Source organism: Eretmochelys imbricata, chromosome 28, assembly GCF_965152235.1.
Source record: "Eretmochelys imbricata isolate rEreImb1 chromosome 28, rEreImb1.hap1, whole genome shotgun sequence".
Taxonomy (NCBI): Eukaryota; Metazoa; Chordata; order Testudines; family Cheloniidae; genus Eretmochelys; species Eretmochelys imbricata.
Window position 1 is genome coordinate 671,718 of NC_135599.1, and position 27,072 is coordinate 698,789.

At 63.3% G+C, this 27,072-nt stretch overlaps 1 protein-coding gene across 1 annotated transcript; it reads left to right on the top strand.

Moving 5' to 3' along the window:
• The first annotated feature begins 482 nt into the window (after positions 1 to 482).
• On the top strand, positions 483 to 26,402 carry KDM6B (lysine demethylase 6B). Its single transcript, XM_077806611.1, is given in 25 exon segments — positions 483 to 522; positions 784 to 832; positions 1,119 to 1,179; positions 1,181 to 1,218; positions 1,685 to 1,916; positions 1,918 to 1,935; positions 3,457 to 3,549; positions 3,864 to 4,031; positions 4,152 to 4,283; positions 4,842 to 5,126; positions 5,348 to 5,423; positions 5,534 to 6,162; positions 6,225 to 7,108; positions 10,240 to 10,366; positions 10,796 to 10,901; positions 12,012 to 12,217; positions 12,765 to 12,829; positions 13,325 to 13,396; positions 13,650 to 13,798; positions 15,191 to 15,305; positions 15,525 to 15,712; positions 19,163 to 19,304; positions 19,588 to 19,714; positions 25,385 to 25,574; positions 26,266 to 26,402. Coding segments are annotated over 25 exon segments (4,329 nt in total).
• Positions 26,403 to 27,072: the final 670 nt, after the last annotated feature.

A 27,072-nucleotide genomic window follows, 5' to 3' on the forward strand; every position in this document is an offset into this window, starting at 1 on the left:
AGGCAGGAGGGAGGAGGGACGGGGAGGGGAAGTCGGGGCAAGAGGGAGGAGGGACGGGGAGGGGAAGTCGGGGCAAGAGGGAGGAGGGACGGTCGGGGGAGGGGAAGTCGGGGCAAGAGGGAGGGAGGGACGGGGAGGGGAGGTCGGGGGAGGGGAAGTCGGGGCAAGAGGGAGGAGGGACGGGGAGGGGAGGTCGGGGGAGGGGAAGTCGGGGCAAGAGGGAGGAGGAACGGGGAGGGGAGGTCGGGGGAGGGGAAGTCGGGGCAAGAGGGAGGAGGGACGGGGAGGGGAGGTCGGGGGAGGGGGAAGTCGGGGCAAGAAGGAGGAGGGACGGGGAGGGGAGGTCGGGGAGGGGATGTCGGGGGCTGGCGGGAGGAGGGACGGAGGGGATGTCGGGGGAGGGGATTGTCGGGGCCGGAGGGATGGAGGGGGATGTCGGGGGAGGGGATGTCAGGGCCGGAGGGAGGAGGGACGGGGTGGGGATGTCGGGGGAGGGGATGTCGGGGGATGTGAGTGGGGCAGGTGGCAGGAGGCTTTGGGGAGGGGATATCGGGGATGGGGGAGGGACGGGGGGGATGGCGGTGGTTGGGGGGTCAGGGGGCACTGGACAAGTGCCCTGCCCCGTATGCCCCGCCCTGTCCCCCGTTGGGGGGGGTGGGCGGACCCTGGGGGGCACCGTCTAACCCGCCCCCCGTCTCCGGCAGGCTGGATGCATCGCACCGTGGAACAGCTGGGGGGCCGGGCCGGACGGGATCCCTTCGCTCTCAGCAGCCTGACCTGCAGCCGGGGCCTGGAACCCCTGCCACCCCCGCCCATGGCTCCCGGGCAGCAGGTGAGTCCGCGGGACACCCGCCCGCCCGCCCTGGGGGGCGCCCCGACCACCAGCGGGGCAGAGACCCAGCAAACTCATGGCATGGGGGGTGGCACTGAAGTGGCTGGAACTGGCGCCCCCTAGCGGGGACAGGCCCCTGCCCCATTCCCCGCCCCCCTGGGCCGGCCAGTCCCCGCCCTGGGGCCGGGTGGGAGCCTGCGCCCCCAAGAGGGGGCAGGCCCCGGGCCCCAAACCTCCGCCCTCCCCCTCGCTCTGTCTCACCGTCTCCTCCTTCCGTGTCCCCCAGGTGCTCTGCCAGCATCGGACAGTCCCAGCTGCCCCCACATCTCCCGTCACCTCATGGCACTAAACATCGTGCACCCCAACAAACCCTATTTCAACTCTGGGTAAGTGTTGCTGCTCCGGATCTCCGGACGTAGGGCGGGGGAAGCCCCGCCCGGAGCCGGGGAGAGAACCCAGGCGTCCTGGCTCCCCCGCCCGCCCCCGCTCTAACCACCAGCCCCCGCTCCCCTCCCAAAGCTGGGGAGAGAACCCAGGCGTCCTGGCTCCCAGCCCCCTCCTGCTCTAACCGCTAGACCCCGCTCCCCTCCCAGAGCTGGGGAGAGAACCCAGGCGTCCTGGCTCCCAGCCCCCTCCTGCTCTACCTGCCAGACCCCCGCTCCCCTCCCAGAGCTGGGAGAGAACCCAGGCGTCCTGGCTCCCAGCCCCCTCCTGCTCTAACCGCTAGACCCCGCTCCCTTCCCAGAGCCGGGAGAGAACCCAGGCGTCCTGGCTCCCAGCAGCCCCTGCTCCCCCTCCCACAGCCAGGGAGAGAACCCAGGTGTCCTGCCCCGCCCCCCGCACGCCTGACAGGGTCCCTGCCGCCCCCGCAGGAGCTCCACCCCGCGGCCCCTGCCATGGGAAGCTGGAGGCCATCCACGGCTGCGTCCAGGCCCTGCTGCGGGACCCGGTGCAGCCGCCGCTGTGGGAGCAGCTGGGGCAGATCTACGAGTCGGAGCAGGAGTGGGAGGAGGCCGTGCGGTGCTACCAGACCGCGGCCCGCTACCAGCGCGACTATGGCAACTACAGCGAGATCAGCGCCCGCTATCGGGCGGCTGCAGCAGGTGGGGCCAGCCCCGGGGGCCCCTCGCACGGGGCGCGGGCGGGGGGCGGGGCCCATTGCCCGGGGTCGGCCGTGGTGGTTCTGGGCTGCCGCCCTGGCGCGACTTTGTCACCAGATTTCGGGCGCCTGCGTGAGAAAAGGAGCGGGCCAGGGACGCCGTGCGAAACCCGGCCGCTTTCACCAGGGCGGCGAGAGAAATCCCCTTCCGTGTTCACCGACGCGTTCACCCGTGCTTCCGTCGCACGCCCAGCCCCTCGGCGGCGCCTGTCCTCAGGAAGGCACCGCGTTCCCCGGGGCCGCGGGGTGGGGGGCTGAGATCCCCGGAATCGGCCGGCGAGGGAAAGACGTTTGGGGGCGAGGGGGGCGAGCGGCCCGTCGGCTCTTTCTCTCCCCTCCGTAGGGGGAGGCGGAGGCCAGCCCGCGAGGGGCGCCCCACGGATGGGCGGCGGGGGGTGGGACGAGGCAGGGCCCGGTGCCCCAATGGGGCGGGGGGGCACCGGGCCGCCAGGGAGGCCAGCCCTCGCTCCGGGATCAGAAGTGGAGCTCGCTTGATTTCGGCTCCCCTTTACTCTGACCCCTGGGCTCGGCGGCTTTCAGAAATCACGCCCGGGAAGCTGGGGGGGGATTGGGAAGGGGTCCGGCTAGCGGATCTTTTTGGTTTTGAAATCTCCTGCAGTGCCGAGCTCAGGTCAGGCGCGCGCCCCGGCTCCGGGGCTCTGCCTTTTCCACCCCCAAAGCCAGCTGGCGAGCAAGGGGGGCTGGGCTGAAATTAACCGACCAGAAGAGCGCGGGCTGGATTTGATGAACACGCCGGAGCTGCTGGCGAAGGACCTGGGGGGGGGTCGGGGGGTCATTTTCTCTGGAAATGCCGTCCTGTGACACTGTTGGTTTCTTTGGGGAGCTGGCCCCGCGCGGCTTTGCAGGGTTTGTCGGGTGACTTCCTGCTGTGTGGAGTTGGGCAGCACCCGGGTGGGTCCGCTGGGCTGATCGGGGGAGGGGGGCTCTGGGCCAGACGGGCCCTGATTGCGGGGGATGGGTTCTGGGCCGGGCGGGCCCGTTGGCCTGATTGCGGGGGAGGGGGGGCTCTGGGCCGGACGGACCCGTTGGCCTGATTGCGGGGGATGGGCTCTGGGCCGGGCGGGCCCGTTGGCCTGATTGCGGGGGATGGGTTCTGGGCCGGGCGGGCCCCTTGGACTGATTGCGGGGGATGGGTTCTGGGCCGGGCGGGCCCATTGGACTGATTGCGGGGGATGGGTTCTGGGCCGGGCGGGCCCATTGGACTGATTGCGGGGGATGGGTTCTGGGCTGGCCCGGCCCATTGGACAGATGGGGGAGGGGGGTTCTGGGCTGGACCGGCCCATTGGACAGATGGGGGAGGGGGGTTCTGGGCTGGACCGGCCCATTGGACAGATGGGGGGGGATACCGGATATCGTTTGTTCTGGTGGGGGTTGTGGGTGGGGGTGAGTCTGTCGGGCTCCCTCCCCCCCCCCGACCCACGTCTCTCCTGCCCCCCCCCGCCAGGCTCAGCTGTGGAATTTCCACTCGGGCTCGTCCCATCACCGGAGCAAGGCCCTGCCCCCCCTGCAGCAGGTGTGGAACCTCCTGCACCTCGAGGTGAGCAGCTGGGGGGGTGCCCCTGGGGAGGGGACCTGCGGGGGGGGACTGGCGGGGAGGGGAGCCCCCGGGGGAGGGGGTCGTGCGGGGGGGGGACTGGTGGGGAGGGGAGCCCCTGGGGGCGGGGGGACCTGCGGGGGGGGACTGGCGGGGAGGGGAGCCCCTGGGGGTGGGGGGACCTGTGGGGGGGCTGGTGGGAGAGGAACCCCTGGGGGGCCCTGCGGGAGGGAGGTGAGGTGGTGACTGTTGGGGGGAGCTGGGGTTGGTTCAAGGGTGTCATTCTCACCCCATATCTTCTCCCGCCCCCACCCCAGAAGCGGAATTTCTCAGCCAAGCGCAGCCCCCAGCTGAAGCGGCTGGCGCCCCCCATGGAGCCCCCCGTGGTGCAGCCCATCCCCCCCGCCCCACGCCCGCCCCACCCCGGGCACAGCGAGGAGCTGCCCAGCCCCATGAAGAGGAGGAGGAGCGCCAGCCCCGAGCAGGTAGCTGGGGGGCAGGCCGGGGGGTGGGGGTGGGGGGGATCCCCGCGGTGCAGGGGTCTCCACTGAGCTGCCCAGGGCAGAGCCCGTCCCCGCTCACCCCCCCTTTCCCCCCCCAAGCAGAGCGGGAATGGGGCCGGACAGCACCCCCCGGGGGCCCCCCACTACCAGCTGCCCAAGGCCGGGCTGTGGAACCCCCTCCACGGCGACACGTGGGGGCCCGAGCGCAAGAACGTGGTGGCGCCGGAGAGACAGGTAACCCCCCGCGGCCCCCCCCCGCGGCCTCCCCCCAGCCAGCTCGCCCTCCCGGGCCCCCTAAGCCAGAGGGGGCAGCCTCCAGGGGAGGGGGGCCTCGGACTCACTGCCCTCTTCAACCCTGGGTCTCTGCTGGGGCTGCCCCGGGCCAGCCGGTCCCCCGCCCGCCCCCGCCCTCCCCTAGCGAGCCAGTCCTCTCCCCCCGCCCCGAGCCAGCCAGTCCCCACCCTCCACCCTCCCCACCCAAGCCAGCCGGTCCCTCCCCCCTCCACCTGGTCCCCTGCCCCCTCCCCGCCCCCGGACAGCCAGTCCCCTCCCCCTCTCCCACCCTCCCCGAGCCAGCCAGTCCTCTCCCCCTCCGCCCTCCCCCCAAAGCCAGCTGGTGCCTCCCCCCACCCCCCCCAGCCACCTGGTCCCCTCCCCCATTCCCGCCCCCCTGAGCCGGCCAGTCCCTGCCCTGGGGCCGGAGGGGAGCCGGCGCCCCCCAGAGGGGACAGGCCCCGTGCCCCGTCCGGAGCCAGCCCCGTCTCTCTCTAACTGTCTCTCTCCCTCCCACAGGAGCCGAGGAATTCGGTCGCCCACCCCTTCCCGTACCCGTCTCCCGCCTACGGCTCGCACCCGCCCCCCCACCGCCTGCCCCCCGGCCCCCGCCCCTCCGGAGAGAGCCATGGCTGCCAGGCCCGCCCCACTGGAAGTGACCTTAAAGCCAGCCGAGTTCCCCGGGGGCGGCCAGACCCCAGCACCTCACCAGCCAGCGTCACCTGCGTGCCTTACGCCCCGCGGCCCCCCCCGGCCGGCCCCCCCACCAGCAAGACCCCGCGGGGGGAGCCGGGCCCCAGCTTGGTGAGTGGATGCTGGGGGGGGACTGGGCTGGGGCAGAGGGGACTGGTCTGGCCTGGGGTGGGGGGGGATTCTGGCTAGGGTCCCGGCGTCTGGGGGGGCAGGGGGAGCTGCTGCAGCTTGGGGGGTCTGGAGGGTGGTCCTGGTGTCTGGGGGGGGGGCTGCTTTGCCCCAGCCCAGGCTGCACCCTGATTGGCTGCCGTCTCTCTGTCCCCCCCCTGCAGGCTCCTGACCGTTACCAAACCCCGGCACCGGCACCGTCCAGCCCGGCCCCGGAGAGCGTGGAGCGCCCGCCCCCCGGCCCCGCCCCCCACCCCTCCTCCAGCCGGCCCTGCGCTCCCCCGCCCCCCTCCTCCGCCAACCGGGGGCCCCCCGAGCCGGGCCCTCCCCCGCCCCTGCCCTGGCTGAAGGGCCCAGGCGTCCGGGACCAGGGGAGGGCGCGGCCGGCGGGGACCCCCTGGACGAGATCCTGTTCGGGTGCGGGGGGGAGCCCCAGCTGGGTCCCTGCGACTCGGCCGGGACCCGGGGGGGCTTCCAGGATTCCACCACCAGCAGCCAGGGGAGTAGGGGGGCCGGGGCACCCCGGGGGGAGGGTGAGCCCAGCCCCCCGCCACCTCCCACCCCCTCCCCGCCCCCTCCCACCTACCGCTGCGCCTTTGCCAAGCAGGAGCCCCCCGGCCTCCCCGAGTTCTGGCTGGAGACGCCCCCCCGCGAAGCCCGGCCGCCGGAGGGCGGGGAGGGGGTCCCCAAGGCCTCCCCCGGCCCCCCAAATACCTCAGGAAACTTCAGGCCCCAGCCGAGCCCTCCGCCGCCACCGCCCAGGGCCTCCTACCCAAAGACACTGCCTCCAGAGCCGGGCCCCCCCCCGGAAACCCCCACCGGGACGGCCCGGCGCCTCTTCGACTTCCCCGGGCCCCCCCTGGAGGACCAGTTCGAGGAGCCCCCCGAATTCTCCAAGATCCTGCCCGACGGGTTGGCCAACATCATGAAGATGCTGGACGAGTCGATCCGGCGGGAGGAGGAGGAGCGGGAGGCTGGGGCCCCCCCAAGCTTCCCGCCCCCGCCCACCCCGCTCCTGCCCGGCCCGCCCCCCCTGGCCAGACCAAAGCCGCCGCCGGCCCCCCCGTTCGAGTACCCCAAGCCGGAGCCGCCCCGGCTGTACCCCTTCGGCAAGCGGGAGGAGGCCGGGAAGTGCCCGCCGCCCAGCACGGCCAGTTTGCTGCGGTCGCTGGCCAGCGTGCTGGAGGGGCAGAAACACGCCTACCGGGCCAAGCCCCCCGCCGGGGCGAAGAAGCCCCCCGCCCCCCCGGCACCGCCGCCGGCTCCTTCCTCGCCGTTTTCTCTACCTCAAGCCAGGCCTGGGCTGGGGCAGGCCGGGGCGAGGAGCCGGCGGGGGCCTCGCCAGAGCCCCGGCCCCCCAAGACGGAGTCGGAGGTGCTGGAAGAGATCAGCCGGGCCTGCGAGACGCTGGTGGAACGGGCGGGGCGGGAGCCCAGCCCGGCCCCCCGGCCGCCCACCCCGCCGGCCACGCCGCCCCGCCGGCCGGAGAAGGAGCACCGCCGGCACCGGCGGGCGGGCAAGGACGGGCGGCGCCACCGGCGGGAGGGCAAAGCCCCCAAGGAGAAGAACCGGCAGGTGCTGGGCAACCTGGACCCCCAGCGCACCGACTGCCAGGCGCGGGAGAACGGCGCCCAGGGCGAGGCCGGCAAAGCCGGGAAGCCGCCCCCGCCGGCCGCCCCCCAGCCCGAGCGCCGCCCGCCCGCCCGGAGGGAGGAGGGCCCCGGCCCCGCCGGCGTGTGCCCGGCCGACCTGCTCAAGCTGCGCTCCTTCACCGAGGGGCCCCCCAAGGAGCTCAAGATCCGGCTCATCAAGGTGGAGAGCGGGGACAAGGAGACCTTCATCGCCTCCGAGGTGGAGGAGCGGCGCCTCCCGCTGGCCGAGGTCACCATCGGCCACAGCGCCGCCGAGGTGGTGCGGGCCAGCAAGTGAGTGCCCCCCGCCCCCCGCCACAGCTCCGCCAGCCCCCACCCCGCTCCTCCCCGCCTCTGCGGCCCCCCAGCGCCCCGCCAGCGCCCCCGTATCCGCCCCCGGCTCCCCCCCGTCTCTGCGGCCCCCCAGCGCCCCGCCAGCGCCCCCGTATCCACCCCCGGCTCCCCCCCGCCCGTGCGGCCCCCCAGCGCCCCGCCAGCGCCCCCGTATCCACCCCCTGGCTCCCCCCGTCTCTGCGGCCCCCCAGCGCCCCCGTATCCACCCCCTGGCTCCCCCCCGCCCGTGCGGCCCCCCATCGCCCCGCCAGCGCCCCCGTATCTGCCCCCCGGCTCCCTCCCACCCGTGCGGCCCCCCATCGCCCCGCCAGCGCCCCCGTATCCGCCCCCCGGCTCCCTCCCACCCGTGCGGCCCCCCATCCCCCCGCCAGCACCCCCGTATCCACCCCCGGCTCCCCCCCGCCTCTGCGGCCCCCCCATCCCCCCGCCAGCGCCCCTGTATCCACCCCCGGCTCCCCCCCGCCTCTGCAGCCCCCCCATCCCCCCGCCAGCACCCCCGTATCCGCCCCCTGGCTCCCCCCCGCCCGTGCGGCCCCCCATCGCCCCGCCAGCGCCCCCGTATCCGCCCCCTGGCTCCCCCCCGCCCGTGCGGCCCCCCATCCCCCCGCCAGCGCCCCCGTATCCGCCCCCCGGCTCCCCCCCGCCTCTGCGGCCCCCCCCATCCCCCGCCAGCACCCCCGTATCCGCCCCCGGCTCCCCCCCACCCGTGCAGCCCCCCATCGCCCCACCAGCGCCCCCGTATCCGCCCCTGGCTCCCCCCCGCCTCTGCGGCCCCCCATCGCCCCGCCAGCGCCCCCGTAGCCGCCCCCCGGCTCCCCCCCGCCTGTGTGGCCCCCCGTCGCCCCGCCAGCGCCCCTGTATCCATTCCCGGCTCCCCCCCGCCTCTGCGGCCCCCCCATCCCCCCGCCAGCACCCCCGTATCCGCCCCCGGCTCCCCCCCGCCCGTGCAGCCCCCCATCGCCCCACCAGCGCCCCCGTATCTGCCCCCCGGCTCCCCCCGCCCGTGCAGCCCCCCATCGCCCCACCAGCGCCCCCGTATCCGCCCCCTGGCTCCCCCCCGCCTCTGCGGCCCCCCATCGCCCCGCCAGCGCCCCCGTAGCCGCCCCCCGGCTCCCCCCCGCCTGTGTGGCCCCCCGTCGCCCCGCCAGCGCCCCTGTATCCATTCCCGGCTCCCCCCCGCCTCTGCGGCCCCCCCATCCCCCCGCCAGCACCCCCGTATCCGCCCCCGGCTCCCCCCCGCCCGTGCAGCCCCCCATCGCCCCACCAGCGCCCCCGTATCTGCCCCCCGGCTCCCCCCGCCCGTGCGGCCCCCCGTCGCCCCGCCAGCGCCCCTGTATCCATCCCCGGCTCCCCCCCGCCTCTGCGGCCCCCCCATCCCCCCGCCAGCACCCCCGTATCCGCCCCCGGCTCCCCCCCGCCCGTGCAGCCCCCCATCGCCCCACCAGCGCCCCCGTATCCGCCCCCTGGCTCCCCCCCGCCTCTGCGGCCCCCCATCGCCCCGCCAGCGCCCCCGTAGCCGCCCCCCGGCTCCCCCCCGCCTCTGCGGCTCCCCCATCCCCCCGCCAGCACCCCCGTATCCACCCCCGGCTCCCCCCCGCCTCTGCAGCCCCCCCATCCCCCCGCCAGCACCCCCGTATCCACCCCCGGCTCCCCCCCGCCTCTGCAGCCCCCCCATCCCCCCGCCAGCACCCCCGTATCCGCCCCCTGGCTCCCCCCCGCCCGTGCGGCCCCCCATCGCCCCGCCAGCGCCCCCGTATCTGCCCCCTGGCTCCCCCCCGCCCGTGCAGCCCCCCGTCGCCCCGCCAGCGCCCCTGTATCCACCCCCGGCTCCCCCCGCCTCTGCGGCCCCCCGTCGCCCTGCCAGCGCCCCTGTAGCCGCCCCCTGGCTGCCCCCCATCCGTGCGGCCCCCCCCGTCCCCCCGCCAGCACCCCCGTATCCGCCCCCTGGCTCCCCCCCACCCGTGCGGCCCCCCGTCGCCCCGCCAGCGCCCCTGTATCCACCCCCGGCTCCCCCCCGCCTCTGCGGCCCCCCCGTCGCCCCGCCAGCACCCCCCATATCCGCCCCCCGGCTCTCCCCCGCCTCTGCGGCCCCCCGTCGCCCCGCCAGCACCCCCATATCCGCCCACCGGCTCCCCCGGCTCCCCCCCGCCCGTGCAGCCCCCTCCATCACCCCGCCAGCGCCCCCATATCCGCCCCCGGCTCCCCCCCCCACCCGTGCTGCCCCCCTATCCCCCCGCCAGCGCCCCCGTATCTGCTCACCGGCCCCCCCATCCCCCCGCCTGTGCGGCCCCCCAGTACTCCCTGCTGGCACCCCTGCTCTTCTTGCCTGCTCACCCCAAATTCCCCTCTGCCACAGCACCGAATTCCCCCCCACCCACACCTCCTCCAGCATCCCCAGATCCCTCCCGGTGGTACCCCGTCTCCCTCCTGCCCCCACCCCTGAACTCCAGCCCCCCCCAACGCTCTCATGTACCCCCTCTTGGCACTCCCAGAGCCCCACTCAAACCCACCCCCCTCATGGACCCGACACCTCCACATGTCTCCCGGGCCCCCTGGTGCCAGCCGTGTGCCGTAACAGGCGGGGGCGCCCTGGGCCCTGCACCCCAACAGCCTGGGGACAGAGTGGGGTTCAGTGATGGGCAAGGGAGACTCCTAGTGGCCAGTGGGGCTCACTACACCCCCTTCACTGCGGTGATCCTCAGACCCCAGCCCGGGACTCCCACTGCCCCATAACCCCACACTCCAGCCCCTGGGACACTCTCTGCCCCATAGCCCACCCACCCCAGCTCCTGGGATGCCCCCTGCCCCATAGCCCTCCCCCCCCCCGCCCCAGCCCCTGGGATGCTCTCTGCCCCATAGCCCACCCACTCCAGGCCCAGGGATGCCCCCTGCCCCATAACTCCCCCACCCCAGCCCCTGGGACACTCTCTGCCCCATAGCCCTGCACCCCAGCCCCTGGGATGCCTTCTGTCCCATAGCTCTCCCACCCCAGCCCCTGGGACGCCCCCGGTCCCATAACCCCCCAGCCCCAGGATGTGCCCCGCCCCCAACGGGCTCCGTTGTCCCCCCAGGCACGCCAAGGTGAAGGGGAAGTTCAAGGAGTCGTATCTGTCAGCCGCCCAGTCCGTCAAACCCCTCATCAACGCCGAGGAGAAGCTGCCGCGGGACAAAGTCAACCCCCCCACGCCCAGCATCTACGTGAGTGACGCCTCCGGGGGTGGCCCAGGCTGGGCAGCCCAGGGATCTGATTCGGGGGGGTGGGGTACCGGCTTGGGGGTCTGGGCTGGGGGCGGACGGGGATACCGGAGAGGCCTGGGGGCTGGGGATACCGGAGGGGGCTGGGAGAAGACGGGGGTACAGCGGGGGGCAGGCACACTGGAGAGGCCCAGGCGTCAGGGACGGGGATACTGGAGGGGGCTGGGCGGCTGGGAATACCAGAGGGGGCTGGGAGCAGACGGGGATACCGAAGGGGTCCGGGGGTCAGGGCCAGGGGGGATGGGGTTACTGGGAGGAATGGGGATACCAGAGGGACCCGGGGAGGGGGGTGGGGGAGGATACCGGAGGAACCTGGGGGCAGTGGGGGGGATACCAGACGTTTGCTGTTCTCATTCTCTCTCCCCCCGGCAGCTGGAGAGCAAACGCGACGCCTTTTCGCCCGTCCTGCTGCAGTTCTGCACCGACCCCAAGAACCCCATCACGGTCATCCGGGGGCTGGCCGGCTCCCTGCGCCTCAGTGAGTGCCTGGCCGGGGGCTGCAGGGGGGAGCTATGGGGAGGGGAGTGCAGGGAGGCCGGGGCCCGGCCCGCGACTCTCTCCCGCGACCGATGTGGATGGGGGGCTCTGGGGGGCTGGGAGCCCGGCCCGTGACTCTCCCGCAGCCGATGCGGCTGGGGGGCTCTGGGGAGCCAGGGCCCGGCCCGTGACTCTCTCCCGCGGCCGATGCGGGCGGGGGGTTCTGGGGAGCCGGGGTCCCGCGACCGATGTGGATGGGGGCTCTGGGGGGCTGGGGGCCCGGCCCGTGACTCTCTCCCGCGGCCGATGCGGGCGGGGGGCTCTGGGGAGCCGGGGCCCGGCCTGTGACTCTCTCCCGCGGCCGATGCGGGCGGGGGGTTCTGGGGAGCCGGGGTCCCGCGACCGATGTGGATGGGGGCTCTGGGGGGCTGGGGGCCCGGCCCGTGACTCTCTCCCGCGGCCGATGCGGGCGGGGGGCTCTGGGGAGCCGGGGCCCGGCCTGTGACTCTCTCCCGCGGCCGATGCGGGCGGGGGGTTCTGGGGAGCCGGGGCCCCGCGACCGATGTGGATGGGGGCTCTGAGGGGCTGGGGGCCCGGCCCGTGACTCTCTCCCGCGGCCGATGCGGGCGGGGGGCTCTGGGGAGCCGGGGCCCGGCCCGTGACTCTCTCCCGCGGCCGATGCGGGCGGGCGGCTCTGGGGAGCCGGGGCCCGGCCCGTGACTCTCTCCCGCGGCCGATGCGGGCGGGCGGCTCTGGGGAGCCGGGGCCCGGCCCGTGACTCTCTCCCGCGGCCGATGCGGGCGGGGGGTTCTGGGGAGCCGGGGCCCCGCGACCGATGTGGATGGGGGTTCGGGGGGCTGGGGGCCCGGCCCGTGACTCTCTCCCGCGGCCGATGCGGGCGGGGGGCTCTGGGGAGCCAGGGCCCAGCCCGTGACTCTCTCCCGCGGCCGATGCGGGCGGGGGGTTCTGGGGAGCCGGGGCCCCGCGACCGATGTGGATGGGGGCTGGGGGCCCGGCCCGTGACTCTCTCCCGCGGCCGATGCGGGCGGGGGGCTCTGGGGAGCCGGGGCCCGGCCCGTGACTCTCTCCCGCGGCCGTGTCCCCCCCCCAGACCTGGGCCTGTTTAGCACGAAGACGCTGGTGGAGGCCAGCGGGGAGCACGCCGTGGAGGTCCGCACCCAGGTGCAGCAGCCGTCGGACGAGAACTGGGACCTGTCGGGCACCCGCCAGGTGTGGCCGTGCGAAAGCAGCCGCTCGCACACCACCATCGCCAAGTACGCCCAGTACCAGGCCTCCTCCTTCCAGGAGTCGCTGCAGGTCAGTGCGGGGAATGGGGGGCCCGGACCCCGAGCGGGGACGTGTCGGGGGGGGGCGTATCCCTCCAGGGGCGCTCGGCACGTCCAGGGGGGGCCGTATCCCTCTGGGGATGCATCTGTGGGGGCCGTATCCCTCCAGGGACGCATCTGGGGGGCCGTATCCCTCCGGGGGCACTCGGCAGGTCTGGGGGAGCCCCATCTCCAGGGGGGTGCCCATGGCAGAGCCTCTGTTTGTGCTGATGGGGGTCTGCATGGGGAGGGGCCTGGTTTGTGCTGACTGTGGTCTGCGTGGGAGGGGGGGTCCAGTTTGTGCAGATGGGGGCTGCAGGGGGATCCGGTTTGTGCTGAAGGGGGGTTGCGGGGGGAGGGGGGGTCCGGTCTGTGCAGACAGGGGGCTGCGGGGGGGGTCCGGTTTGTGCCAGCGGGGGGCTGCAGGGGAGGGGGCCCCAGTTTGTGCTGACAGGGGCTGCGTGGGGGGGGGGTTCGGTTTGTGCCAACGGGGGGGCTGCGTGGGGGAACCCCGGTTTGACGCACTCTCTCTGGGGCAGGAGGAGAAAGAAAGCGACGAGGAGGATGCGGACGAACCGGACAGCACCACAGAGACGCCCCCCAGGTACGATGGAAGCATGCGGGGGGGAGGGAATTGGGGTGCCCCCCTGCACACCCTCCCCTGCCTGCTCCTTTATCATCTGGCCGGGAGGTGGGCCAGTGTTGGGGGAACTGCGGGGGACTGCAACCCCAATATTGCGGGGGTTATGACCCCAGTATTGTCAGGGTGGGGGTGCTGTGACCCCCAATATTTAAGGGGGGCTGCGGTCCTGTGCTTGGGGGAGGCTGTGGGGAGATGTGACCCAACATTTGCCAGGCGTTTGAGGGGATTGCAGCTGTGGGGGCCTCACCCCCAGTTTTGGGGCGCTCCAGGGAAGCTGGGGGCGGCGGGGACACGATCCATTATTCGGGGCCAGTTGTGACCTCATTCTGTGTGGGGATCGCTCCACGCTCGTTGTGGGAGGGACACGGGGCTTCGGGGGGCAATCCCTGAGCAGAGGAAGAGAGGTAGGGGAGAGCTGGGGGACCCTGCACCCCCATAAACCCTCTCTCTCCCCAGCAGCAACGCGGACCAGAAATCTCACCAGATCATCAAATTCGGGACCAACATCGACCTGTCCGACGCCAAGCGGTGAGGGGGCGGGGTGGGGGGCATGGGGCAAACCGGGCGGGGAGGGAGGGGGAAGATCTGAACCCCCCCACACGCCTGTCCAGCTCCTTTGGGGGCACGGGATGGGTGTGTTTGCAGCACCCCCCTCTGACGGGTGGCCCCCGAGGAAGAGAGGAGGACTAGGCCAGGTAGGGGGGGAACCATGGGGAGAGGGAACTCAGTGCGGGGGGTGAGGACGCCGTCTGACGCTTCCCCCCCCCCGACTCGCCGCCAGGTGGAAACCACAGCTGCAGGAGCTGCTGAAGCTACCAGCCTTCATGCGGGTCACCTCGACGGGCAACATGCTGAGCCACGTGGGTCATACCATCCTGGGCATGAACACGGTGCAGCTGTACATGAAAGTGCCAGGCAGCCGGACGCCGGGTGAGCAGGGGGCAGGGGGCGGAGGCCGGGCCGTGTCGGAGTGTCCTGGAGGTGGGGGTGGGGTCCAGCACCGCTCCATCCCCTTAACTCCCCCCTCCATCCTCTTAACTCTCCCCTTCCGTCCCCTTAATCATAGAATCATAGAATATCAGGGTTGGAAGGGACCTCAGGAGGTCATCTAGTCCAACCGCCTGCTCAAAGCAGGACCAATCCCCAACTAAATCATCCCAGCCTTTGTCAAGCCTGACCTTAAAAACTTCTAAGGATGGAGATTCCACCACCTCCCTAGGGAACGCATTCCAGTGTTTCACCACCCTCCTAGTGAAAAAGTTTTTCCTAATATCCAACCTAAACCTCCCCCACTGCAACTTGAGACCATTGCTCCTTGTCCTGTCCTCTTCTACCACTGAGAACAGTCTAGATCCATCCTATCTGGAACCACCTCTCAGGTAGTTGAAAGCAGCTATCAAATCCCCCCCTCATTCTTCTCTTCTGCAGACTAAACAATCCCAGGTCCCTCAGCCTCTCCTCATAAGTCATGTGTTCCAGACCCCTAATCATTTTTGTTGCCCTTCGCTGGACTCTCTCCAATTTTTCCACATCCTTCTTGTAGTGTGGGGCCCAAAACTGGACACAGTACTCCAGATGAGGCCTCACCAATGTCAAATAGAGGGGGATGATCACGTCCCTCGATCTGCTCGCTGTGCCCCTACTTATACATCCCAAAATGCCATTGGCCTTCTTGGCAGCAAGGGCACACTGCTGACTCATATCCAGCTTCTCGTCCACTGTCACCCCTAGGTCCTTTTCCGCAGAACTGCTGCCGAGCCATTCGGCCCCTAGTCTGTAGCGGTGCATTGGGTTCTTCCGTCCTAAGTGCAGGACCCTGCACTTATCCTTATTGAACCTCATCAGATTTCTTTTGGCCCAATCGTTCAATTTGTCTAGGTCCCTCTGTATCCTATCCCTGCCCTGCAGCATATCTACCACTCCTCCCAATTTAGTATCATCCGCAAATTTGCTGAGAGTGCAATCCACACCATCCTCCAGATCATTTATGAAGATACTGAACAAAACCGTCCCCAGGACCGACCCCTGGGGCACTCCACTTGACACCGGCTGCCAACTAGACATGGAGCCATTGATCACTACCTGTTGAGCCCGACAATCTAGCCAACTTTCTACCCACCTTATAGTGCATTCATCCAGCCCGTACTTCTTTAAATTGCTGACAAGTTAATGCCCCTCTCCATCTCCTTAACGCCCCCCTCCATCCCCTTAACTCTCCCCTTCCATCCCCTTAAGGCCCCTCTCCGTCTCCTTAACTCTCCCCGTCTATCCCCTTAACGCCCCCTCTTGCCTCACATTGCGCGTTGCTCCCCCCCCCCGCAGGCCACCAGGAGAACAACAACTTCTGCTCCGTGAACATCAACATCGGGCCAGGCGACTGCGAGTGGTTCGCGGTGCACGAGCATTACTGGGAGACCATCAGCGCCTTCTGTGACAGGTCGGGGTGGGGCCAGGGCCTTGAGGGCAGGGTCCGAGCCACAGGGGCGGGGCCATGGCCATGGGGGCGGGGCCTTACTGGGAGACCAACAGCACCTTCTGCGCTGGGTGCTGGGGCTATGGGGGCAGGGCTACAGCTGTGGGGGCGGAGCCATGGGGCTGTATAGGTGACCCCTCCCCTTCTGAGTCTCACCTCCCCCCCTTACCCCTCCCCCGGCAGGCACGGCGTGGACTACCTGACGGGCTCCTGGTGGCCCATCCTGGAGGACCTGTACAAGTCGAATATCCCCGTTTACCGATTCATCCAGCGCCCCGGGGACCTGGTGTGGATCAATGCAGGCACCGTGCACTGGGTGCAGGCCACGGGCTGGTGCAACAACATCGCCTGGAATGTCGGGCCCCTCACAGGTGCGGGCAGAGGGGCCGGGGGGGGGCCCTCGGAGGGCGGGACATCAGTGGCTAGGGGGCTGGGCAGCCCAGGAGGAGGGTAGCAGAGGGGGCTGGGGTTCACACTGAGGGACAGTGGGGCAGGGAATCTGGAGCTTGGGCAGGAACCCCTGTCAAGAGCTCCCTGCCTCAAACCATCTGACAGGTGCAGAGACATCCCTTAGGGGAGGATCTAGGACGAGAGGATGGGAAATGATCAAATACAGGCTGGGTCTGATCGGAAACAGTCAAAGAGAAAAGCGTCCGTTCCATTCCATCGTGTAACGGCAGACAGCTGAAAGGAGACACGTTTTTAAAGCCAATGCTAGGAGGCTAAATAACAAGATGGGTGAAGGAGAGTGCCTCGTGTTCAATGAGGAGGTTGATCTCACAGAAGCCTGGTGGAATGAGGATAATCAATGGGACACAGTAATACCAGGGAACCAAATCTATCGGAAGGACAGAACAGGTCGTGCGGGTGGGGGAATGGCAATAGAGGTGAAAGAAAGCGTAGAATCCAATGAAGTAAAAATCTTAAGTGGACCAAACTGTACCATAGAATCGCTCTGGATAGTAATTCCGTGCTCGAGTAATGAGAATATAGCGGTAGGGACATGTCACCGACCACCTGGCCAGGATGGTGCGAGTGATTGAAATGCTCAGAGAGATTAGAGAGGCTATTAAAATAAAAAACTCAATAATAATAATGGGGGATTTCAGTTATCTCCGTATTGACAGGGTACCTGTCACCTCAGGATGGGATGCAGAGATAAAGTTTCTTGACACCTTAAATGACTGCTTCTTGGAGCAGCTGGTCCTGGAACCCACCAGAGGAGAGACAATTCTTGATTTAGTCCTAAGTGGAGCACAGGATCTGGTGCAAGAGGTGAATATAGCTGGACCGCTTGGTAATAGTGACCATAATATAATTAAATTTAATATCCCTGTAGCAGGAAAAACACCGTAGAGGCCCAACACTGTAGCATTTAATTTCAGAAAGGGGGACGACACAAAACGAGAAGGTTAGTGAAACAGAAATTAAAGGGTACGGTGCCAAAAGTGAAATCCCTGCAAGCTGCATGGACACTTTTTAAAGACCCCATCATAGAGGCTCAACTTCAACATACACCCCAAATTAAAAAAATATAGTAAAAGAACCAAAAAAGAGCCACCGTGGCTAAACAACCACGTAAAAGAAGCAGTGAGAGGAAAAAAGGCATCCTTTAAAAAGTGGAAGTGAAATCCTAGTGAGGAAAACAGAAAGGAGCATAAACTCTGGCAAGTGAAGTGTACAAATATAATTAGGAAGGCCAAAAAAGAATTTGAAGAACAGCTTGACAAAGCCTCAAAAAGTAATAGTAAAAATTTTTTGAAGTACATCAGAAGCAGGAAGCCTGCTAAACAACCCGTGGGGCCACTGAACGATCGAGGTGCTAAAGGAGCACTCCAGGACGATAAGGCCATTGCGGAGAAACTAAATGAATTCTTTGGATCTGTCTTCACAGCTGAGGATGTGAGGGAGAGTCCCAACCCTGAGCCATTCTTTTTAGGTGACAGATCTGAGGAACTGTCCCAGATTGAGGTGTCATTAGAGGAGGTTTTGGAACAAATTGATAAATTAAACAGTAAACAAGTCACCAGGACCAGATGGTTTTCAGCCAAGAGTTCTGAAGGACTCAAATGTGAAATTGCAGAAAAACTAATTGTAGTCTGTGACCTGTCATTTAAATCAGCTTCTGGACCAAATGACTGGAGGGTAGCTAATGTGACCCCAATTTTTAAAAAGGGCTCCAGAGGTGATCCCGGCAATTACAGGCTGGTAAGCCTGACATCAGTACCGGGCCAACTGGTTGAAACTCTAGTAAAAGAATAAAATTGTCAGACACAGATGAACATAATTTGTTGAGGAAGAGTCAACATGGTTTTAGTAAAGGGAAATCACGCCTCACCAATCTGCTAGAATTCTTTGAGGGGATCAACAAGCTTGTGGACCAAGGGGATCCAGTGGATATAGTGTGCTTAAATTATCAGAAAACCTTTGACAAGGTTCCTCACAAAAGGCCCTTACGCAAAGTAAGCTGTCGTGGGATCAGAGGGAAGGTCCTCTCATGGATCGGTAACTGATAAAAAGATACAAAACAAAGGGTAATATAAATGGTCAGTTTTCAGAGCGAAGAGAGGTAAGTAGTGGTGTCCCCCAGGGGTCTGTTCTGGGACTGGTCCTATTCAACATATTCATAAATGATCTGGGAAAAGGTGGCCACAGTGAGGTGACAATATTTGCAGATGCTACAAAATTACTCAAGATAGTTAAGTCCCAGGCAGACTGCGAAGAGCTACAAAGGGATCTCTCAAAACTGGGTGACTGGGCAACAAAATGGCAGATGAAGTTTAATGTTGATAAATGCAAAGTAATGCACATGGGAAAACATAATCCCAGCTATACAGATAAAATGATGGGGTCTAAATTGGCTGTTCCCACTCAAGAAAGAGATCTTGGAGTCACGGTGGATAGTTCTCTGAAAACATCCACTCAATGTGCAGCAGCAGTCAAGAAACCAACCGAACGTTGGGAATCATTAGGAAAGGGATAGATAATAAGACAGAAAATATCCTGTTGCCTCTATATAAATCCATGGGATGCCCACACCTTGAACACTGCGTGCAGATGTGGTCGCCCCACCTCAAGAAAGATCTATTGGAACTGGAAAAGATTCAGAAAAGGGCAACAAAAATGATTTGGGGTATGGAACGGCTTCTGTATAAGGAGAGTTTAATAAGACTGGGACTTTTCAGTTTGGAAAAGAGACAGCTAAGGGGAGATATGATTGAGGTCTATAAAATCATGACTGGTGTGGAGAAAGTGAATAACAAAGTGTTGTTTACTCCTTCTCATAACACAAGAACTAGGGGTCCCCCAATGAAATTAACAGGCAGCAGGTTTAAAACACACAAAAGGAAGTATTTCTTCACACAACGCAAAGTCGATCTGGGGAACTCCTCGCCAGAGGATGTTGTGAAGGCCAAGACTAGAACAGGGCTCAAAAAAGAACTAGATACATTCATGGAGGACAGGTCCATCAATGGCTATTAGCCAGGATGGGCAGGGATAGTGTCCCTAGCGTCTGCTTGCCAGAAGCTGGGAATGGGCAACAGGGGATGGATCACCTGGTAGTGGCCGCGGTCGGCAGACAGGACACTGGGCTAGATGGACCTTTGGTCTGACCCAGTCTGGCTGAACTTATGTCTTATGTTCATCTCTCTTGGATTGGGCTCCACCAAGTGGCAGAAATGTGTACTGCAGCCTCGGGAGGGCACTGGTGGGTTATGGGGGGCAGGGAATGGGGCACGGGGCCTGTCCCCTCTAGGGCTGCGGCTGTGTCTGGGGTGGGGTTTTGCTGGCTGCTGCCTCACCCTCTCCCCCTCCTGCAGCCTATCAATACCAGCTGGCCCTGGAGCGCTACGAGTGGAACGAGGTGAAGAACGTGAAGTCCATCGTGCCCATGATCCACGTCTCGTGGAACGTCGCCCGGACGGTCAAGATCAGCGACCCCGACCTCTACAAGATGATCAAGTGAGCGGTGCCCCTGTGACTCCTCCCCACCCCAGCCCTACCTCCTGCCCTGTGAGCCTGGCTGGTGGGCTTGGCGAGGTCCCCCTAGCAATGGGAGTGGGAGTTACCACCCCATTGAGATGCATGGCGCAGCTCCCCCCGTCTCCGAGCAATGGGCTCAGGCTCTCGGCAGACTCGGGCAGTGTCGGTGACACTTAGGGCAGCTCCCCCACTCTGAGCGCTTGCCCACGTCTCGCTCCCTCTCCTTCCCATTCACTCGCTCCCCGTCTTCTCTCCCTGCCAGGTATTGCCTCATGCAGTCCATCAAGCACTGCCAGGTGCTGCGGGAGACCTTGGTGCGTTCGGGGAAGAAGATCGCCTACCAGGGCCGGGTGAAGGATGAGCCGGCCTACTATTGCAACGAGTGTGACGTGAGTGCCGGGACTGCGAGTGGGGGTCCCGCTGCAGCCGCTAGGTACCAGCCAGCTACTCTAGCACCCGCAGGGCACTAGAGGTCGCTGTGTTGCCAGATTTCCCGTCCTTTGGCTGAGACAGCCTCAGCCTCGAGGGCTGGTGACCCGGCCCAACCGGCACCTGCTTCCAAATCTTCAACCTGCCGCTTCAGTCGGAGGTGGGATCCGCCGTCCCTGAGCGGTTGGGCAGAGTTGCCCTCTGTCTGCGCCTCCCCTCGGAGGTGGCTGCAGCCGAGACCCAACCGAACCACCCTTCTTTGCTTCACAGTCTCCCCGCTTGGATTCCGTTGTGACAGGGTGTATGGTTAATAAAACCCATGGTTAAGGAAAGACACCTCTGTGGGCAGCAGGGAATACCACGTCCCAGTTCGAACCCTGTGCATGAGATTTGCTTTACTCTGTAAAATGCCTCCTGTCCCACATCCAGTTTGGGATTCCTTTGCGGCATCAGCCTCGTCCGCACTAAGAGACGGGTCCGTAATGGGCTAAAAGCCAGAAACAGTGAGTATGAAACGCGGTTTGTTTAAAAGAGAGAGAAAAGGGCAGCTCGCGATTATTGGAAAAGTGGCCGGAAACTTTGAAAAAGGAAGAGACGGATCGTAAGCGTGGGAGAAGATGGAGGAACGGCTCAGACGGATGTGGAGAAAACGGAGCAACGACAAAACACGGCGCAAACCGACGAACGACTCAACAAAATGCAGAGGATGAACATGAAGAGAGGGACTCGGCGAAATGGGGCAAAACCGGATTAGCTACTCGGCTAAAATCGGTGGAAACAGATTAGTGAGCAGGACCTGGAATACTGTATGTAGTTCTGGTCTCCCATGTTTAAGAAGGATGAATTCAAACTGGAACAGGTACAGAAAAGGGCTACGAGGATGATCCGAGGAATGGAAAACTTGTCTTATGAAAGGAGACTCAAGGAGCTTGGCTTGTTTAGCCTAACTAAAAGAAGGCTGAGGGGAGATACGATTGCTCTCTATAAATATATCAGAGGAGAGGGAGAGGAATTATTTAAGCTCAGTACCAATGTGGACACAAGAACAAATGGATATATACTGGCTATCGGGAAGTTTAGACTTGAAATTAGATGAAGGTTTCTAACCATCAGAGGAGTGAAGTTCTGGAACAGCCTTCCAAGGGGAGCAGTGGGGGCAAAAGACCTATCTGGCTTCAAGATTAGACTCGATAAGTTTATGGAGGAGATGGTATGATGGGATAACATGATTTTGGCAATTAATTGATCTTTACATATTCATGGTAAATAGGCCCAATGGCCTGTGATGGGATGTTAGATGGGGTGGGATCTGAGTTACTACAGAGAATTCTTTCCTGGGTGTCTGGCTGGTGAATCTTGCCCACATGCTCAGGGTTCAGCTGATCGCCATATTTGGGGTCGGGAAGGAATTTTCCTCCAGGGCAGATTGGAAGAGGCCCTGGAGGTTTTTCGCCTTCCTCTGTAGCATGGAGCACGGGTCACTTGCTGGAGGATTCTCTGCTCCTTGAAGTCTTTAAACCATGGTTTGAGGACTTCAGTAGCTCAGACATAGGTGAGGGGTTTGTCGCAGGAGTGGGTGGGTGAGATTCTGTGGCCTGCATTGTGCAGGAGGTCAGACTAGACGATCATAACGATCCCTTCTGACCTTAATATCTATGAATCTATGAATCTGTGTAAATGGGAAGAAAATGAATTACTGACTCATCGTAAGGAGGAGAAAATGGAGCAGAGATTTGGCTGGATGTGGTGTGAAAGAATTAGCCATCACTCTAAATATGGATAAACAACTCAGCCAAACGGCACAAACAGGGTGCAGAGGGATCTGCGCCTCATCGGAATGGAGGGCAGAGTGGTTAGCGACTTGATTAACGTAGGTGGATTAGCAACGCGGCTAAATGGGCTGAAAATGGATTCGTCCTTCAGCTAAACAGGACCAGCATGGATCGGCCAAGTGCCTACACCTGGCGAATCTGTTCAGCGTGGCATAAAGTGACGGTGACTCGTTCACCGGGCGCAGGCAGCTTCGCGAGAGATTGGTGACCCGGCTGAACGAGGTTTAAACGGAGACTCGGTGAAATGCTATGCAGACCAATTAGCGACCCGGTCAGACATGGCATAAACGGTTTAGCAACTTGGCGAAATGAACTGCCGGTGGATTAGCCACTCAGGGCAAAGCCTCGCAGGTGGATTCGCGACTTGGCTAAACATGGCAGAAATAGATGCACAGACAATCCAAGAAGTTTTTGGAAAGGGTAGGGGACAATTTCCTGGTGCAAGTGCTGGAGGAACCAACTAGGGGCAGAGGTTTTCTTGACCTGCTGCTCACAAACTGGGAAGAATTAGTAGGGGAAGCAAAAGTGGATGGGAACCTGGGAGGCAGTGACCATGAGATGGTTGAGTTCAGGATCCTGACACGGAAGAAAGGAGGGCAGCAGAATACAGACCCTGGACTTCAGAAAAGCAGACTTTGACTCCCTCCGGGAACTGATGGGCAGGATCCCCTGGGAGAATAACATGAGGGGGAAAGGAGTCCAGGAGAGCTGGCTGTATTTTAAAGAATCCTTATTGAGGTTACAGGAATAAACCATCCCAATGTGTAGAAAGAATAGTAAATATGGCAGGCGACCAGCTTGGTTTAAAAGTGAAATCCTTGCTGATCTTGAACACAAAAAAGAGGCTTACAAGAAGTGGAAGATTGGACAAATGACCAGGGAAGAGTATAAAAATATTGCTCGGGCCTGCAGGAATGAAAACAGGAAGGCCAAATCACACCTGGAGTTGCAGCTAGCAAGAGATGTTAAGAGTAACCAGAAAGGTTTCTACAGATATGTTAGCAATAAGAAGAAAGTCAAGGAAAGTGTGGGCCCCTTACTGAATGAGGGAGGCAAGCTAACGACAGAGGATGTGGAAAAAGCTAATGTACTCAGTGCTTTTTTTGCCTCTGTCTTCACGAACAAGCTCAGCTCCCAGACTGCTGCACTGGGCAGCACAGCATGGGGAGGAGGTGACCAGCCCTCTGTGGAGAAGGAAGTGGTTTGGGACTATTTAGAAAAGCTGGATGAGCACAAGTCCATGCAGCCGGATGCGCTGCATCCGAGAGAGCTAAAGGAATTGGTGGATGTGATTGCAGAGCCATTGGCCATTATCTTTGAAAACTCACGGCGATCGGGGGAAGTCCCGGACGACTGGAGAAAGGCTAATGTAGTGCCCATCTTTAAAAAAGGGAAGAAGGAGGATCCTGGGAACTACAGGCCAGTCAGCCTCACCTCAGTCCCCGGAAAAATCATGGAGCAGGTCCTCAAGGAATCAATCCTGAAGCACTTAGATGAGAGGAAAGTGATCAGGAACAGTCAGCATGGATTCACCAAGGGCAAGTCATGCCTGACTAATCTAATTGCCTTCTATGATAAGATAACTGGTTCTGTGGATGAGGGGAAAGCGGTGGACGTGTTCCTTGACTTTAGCAAAGCTTTTGACACGGTCTCCCACAGTATTCTTGTCAGCAAGTTAAAGAAGTATGGGCTGGATGAATGCACTACAAGGTGGGTAGAAAGCTGGCTAGATTATCGGGCTCAACGGGTAGTGATCAATGGCTCCATGTCTAGTTGGCAGCCAGTGTCAAGCAGAGTGCCCCAAGGGTCGGTCCTGGGGCTGGTTTCGTTCAATATCTTCATAAATGGTCTGGAGGATGGTGTGGATTGCACCCTCAGCAAGTTTGCAGATGACTCTAAACTGGGAGGAGAGGTAGATATGCTGGAGGGTAGGGATAGGATACAGAGGGCCCTAGACAAATTAGAGGATTGGGCCAAAAGAAATCTGATGAGATTCAACAAGGACAAGTGCAGAGTCCTGCACTTAGGACGGAAGAATCCCATGCACTGCTGCAGACTAGGGACCGAATGGCTCGGCAGCAGTTCTGCAGAGAAGGACCTAGGGGTGACAGTGGACGAGAAGCTGGAGATGAGTTAATAGTGTGCCCTTGTTGCCAAGAAGGCCAATGGTGTTTTGGGATGTATAAGTAGGGGCATAGCGAGCAGATCGAGGGACGTGATCGTTCCCCTCTGTTCGACATTGGTGAGGCCTCATCTGGAGTACTGTGTCCAGTTTTGGGCCCCACACTACAAGAAGGATGTGGATAAATTGGAGAGAGTCCAGCGAAGGGCAACAAAAATGATTAGGGGACTGGAACACATGACTTACGAGGAGAGGCTGAGGGACCTGGGATTGTTTAGTCTGCGGAAGAGAAGAATGAGGGGGGATTTGATAGCTGCTTTCAACTACCTGAAAGGGGGTCCCAAAGAGGATGGCTCTAGACTGTTCTCAGTGGTAGCTGATGACAGAACAAAGAGTAATGGTCTCACGTTGCAGGGGGGAGGTTTAGGTTGGATAGTAGTAAAAACTTTTTCACTAGGAGGGTGGTGAAACACTGGAATGCGTTCCCTAGGGAGGTGGTAGAATCTCCATCCTTAGAGGTTTTTAAGGTCAGGCTTGACAAAGCCCTGGCTGGGATGATTTAATTGGGGATTGGTCCTGCTTCGAGCAGGGGGTTGGACTAGATGACCTCCTGAGGTCCCTTCCAACCCTGATATTCTGTGATTCTATGAGCGACTGGGAGAAACGTGGTGCAAATGAATTGGCGACTGGTGAAGAGGGATGAACTGAGAGAGCAGGAGGAGGACCAGGTGCTTGGTGTCCAGAGAGGGGGATGCCAGAGCCCCGGATGGGATCGGAGAAAGCTGTCAGCAGGCAGGGCCGGCCACAGAGTCTCAGGGTAACCTAACACGCACCGAGGGCAGATTGGGTGTACCTCCGGATCAGCGGGAAGAAGCGGCTGGCCGGCTCTTAAGCGCAGCCCAGCTTATGTGACGTGGCTCACCCTGCCAGGGATCCCAGGGGACCCTCCGGAGGGGACGACGTTTGGGGCAGCCAGGGCTCGGCATCGAGGGAGAGTCCCTGGCTCCAGAGACCTGACCCTGGCAGAGCACGGATTAGTGTGCGAACCATCTGGCACTGTGCGGCCGCAGGGCCTCATGTGCCTCTTAAAGCACCAGGGCGGGAGCCAGGACTCCTGGGTTCTCTCCCGGCTCTGGGAGGAGCGTGGGGGCTGGTGGGTCAGAGCAGTGGGGACTGGGAGCCAGGACTCCTGGATTCCGCTCCTGGCTCAGGGAGGGCCCGTATCTGTAACCGTGGTAGCTGTGAACGTGCCTTTGCAAAGCGTGCAAATAAACCTTCCCCCCCGACGCCGCGCCGGCTGCTTCTCTCGTTGGTGCCCCGATCGCCGCCATGATCCAGGCCACCCAGCCTGGGCCCCATGGCCTCTGATGGGGTCAGGGAGGTGGGGGGCTGCGCACTGGAAGGAATGGGTTTTGTGGACTGGCTGTAGTACGTTCGTTAACACGGTAAAGGACGTGGGGGGGCTGGCAGTCAGGACTTCTGGGTTCTCTGGGAGGGGAGTGGGACTGGTGCGTTACAGCAGGGGGCTGGGAGCCAGGACACCTGGGTTCCATTTCTTGCTCTACCCTGCCCCCAGTTTCCTTTAGGGCTGTGGCCTGGTGCCGTGCCACCCTCCTCTCTGGCAGGCGTGGTGTAGCCAGCAGGGGGAGCTCACATCATACGTCCCGCCCCTGCAGGTGGAGGTGTTCAATATCCTGTTTGTGACGAGCGAGAATGGCAGCAAGAACTCGTACCTGGTGCACTGCGAGGACTGCGCCCGCCAGCGCAGCACTGCCCTGCACGGCGTGGTGGTGCTGGAACAGTACAAGACGGAGGAGCTGATGCAGATCTATGACAGCTTCACCCTGGTGAGGGCCTGGGGGCGCAGTGGGGCAGGGAGCGGGGCGGGGGGCTCAGCAGGGGGCTCTCTCCTCTGGCAGGCAGGGCAGCACTAGGGGGCACTGTCCTGTAGGGAGCACATTCTCCCACTTGGGGTCCCTTTTTCCCTGGTGACTCACTGGAACGTGTGCTCCCGGGGGGAATTCTGCACCAAAAAATTAAAAATTCTGCGGTCAATATTTTAAACTTCTGCATATTTTATTTGTGAAAATCACAGAATCTAATCACGCCGGTTTCAATTATAATAGTCATTTATTTCAAAATACTTGTCAGCGAGTACATCTGAATGATAGACAACAGAAACAATTCAGGTGTGTCCCTGCATCCCTCCCCCACCCCCAAGTGACTCTGCACCCCCTTCCCTGTCTCCATGTGTACTTGCATCCCCACTCAGATACCCCTCCCCCATCCCCATGTGTCCCTGTGCCCCCGCTTAGCGATCCCCCTCCCTCCATCCCTATGTATCCTTCCACTTGCCTCCCCCTGTGCCCATGTGTCTCCGCACCCTTACGCCCATTCAGTTCCTGCCCCAGTCCATCCCCCCTATTAGCCCTTCTGAACCCCCGTCTGTGACCCCAGTGCCCCATGTTGTCCATTCCTCCATGTCACCTGTCTCCTGACCTGGCCCAGGGGCAGGGCACTGTGCAGAAGGCAGCCTCTTTGTCTTCCCTGTCCGCAGCTGGGGATGCTCCTGCCTGGGAGCCGCTGCTCTCTGTTCTGGTGACACAGCGACCCCTGGTGGGCAAAAGGAGTAACTGCAGCACCTTTCTGGCAGACATGTATTTGCTGCGGTTGGGTGGAGCAGGGAGGAATTGAGCGTGACACATGAATTCTGCGCGTGCGCAGTGGTGCAGAATTCCCCCCAGGAGTAAACGTAAAGGGAAGGTATTGGGGGGAGGGAGTGCCCTGCTGCCATGCACAGGACTCCTGGGTCCCATTAACCCTTTCTTTTCCTTCCCACCCCGCAGGCTGGATCCCCCCAGCTCCAGATGAGCCAGACCCTCGCCCAGGTACTTCCTGGGCAGAGACAGGAATCAGCTCCCCCCTTCCCCCTGTGCCCCCCCTGCCCCGCTGGGGGAAGGAGGGGGACATCTTGGCACTGCCCGTCCCAGTGGCCAATAGCAGACAAGCTCTTGTTTACTCCGGAACCGCTCCGGCCCAATCAGCTTTGCTGTTGAAACGAGGGGGGGGGGAGCCCCAGAAGCAGCCAATCTTCTGCGTGATACCAAGAGCCAATCCGCAAGCAGCCTGTGAATACAGAAACTCACACAAATGAACTTTTTAATTTATTCTTGACAATGACCTTGGGGGGGAGACGGGGAAACTTTTTAAAAGAAATATTTTTTTTTTTTAATTTTATTTTGGAAAATAATAAAAACCACACACACACACCCCCGCCCACGAGACGGGAAAAGGAAAAACGTGGACGCTGGGCGGCTCAGAGGGGCCGGCGGAGCCCTCCGGGCGGTTCCCTGACAGACACACG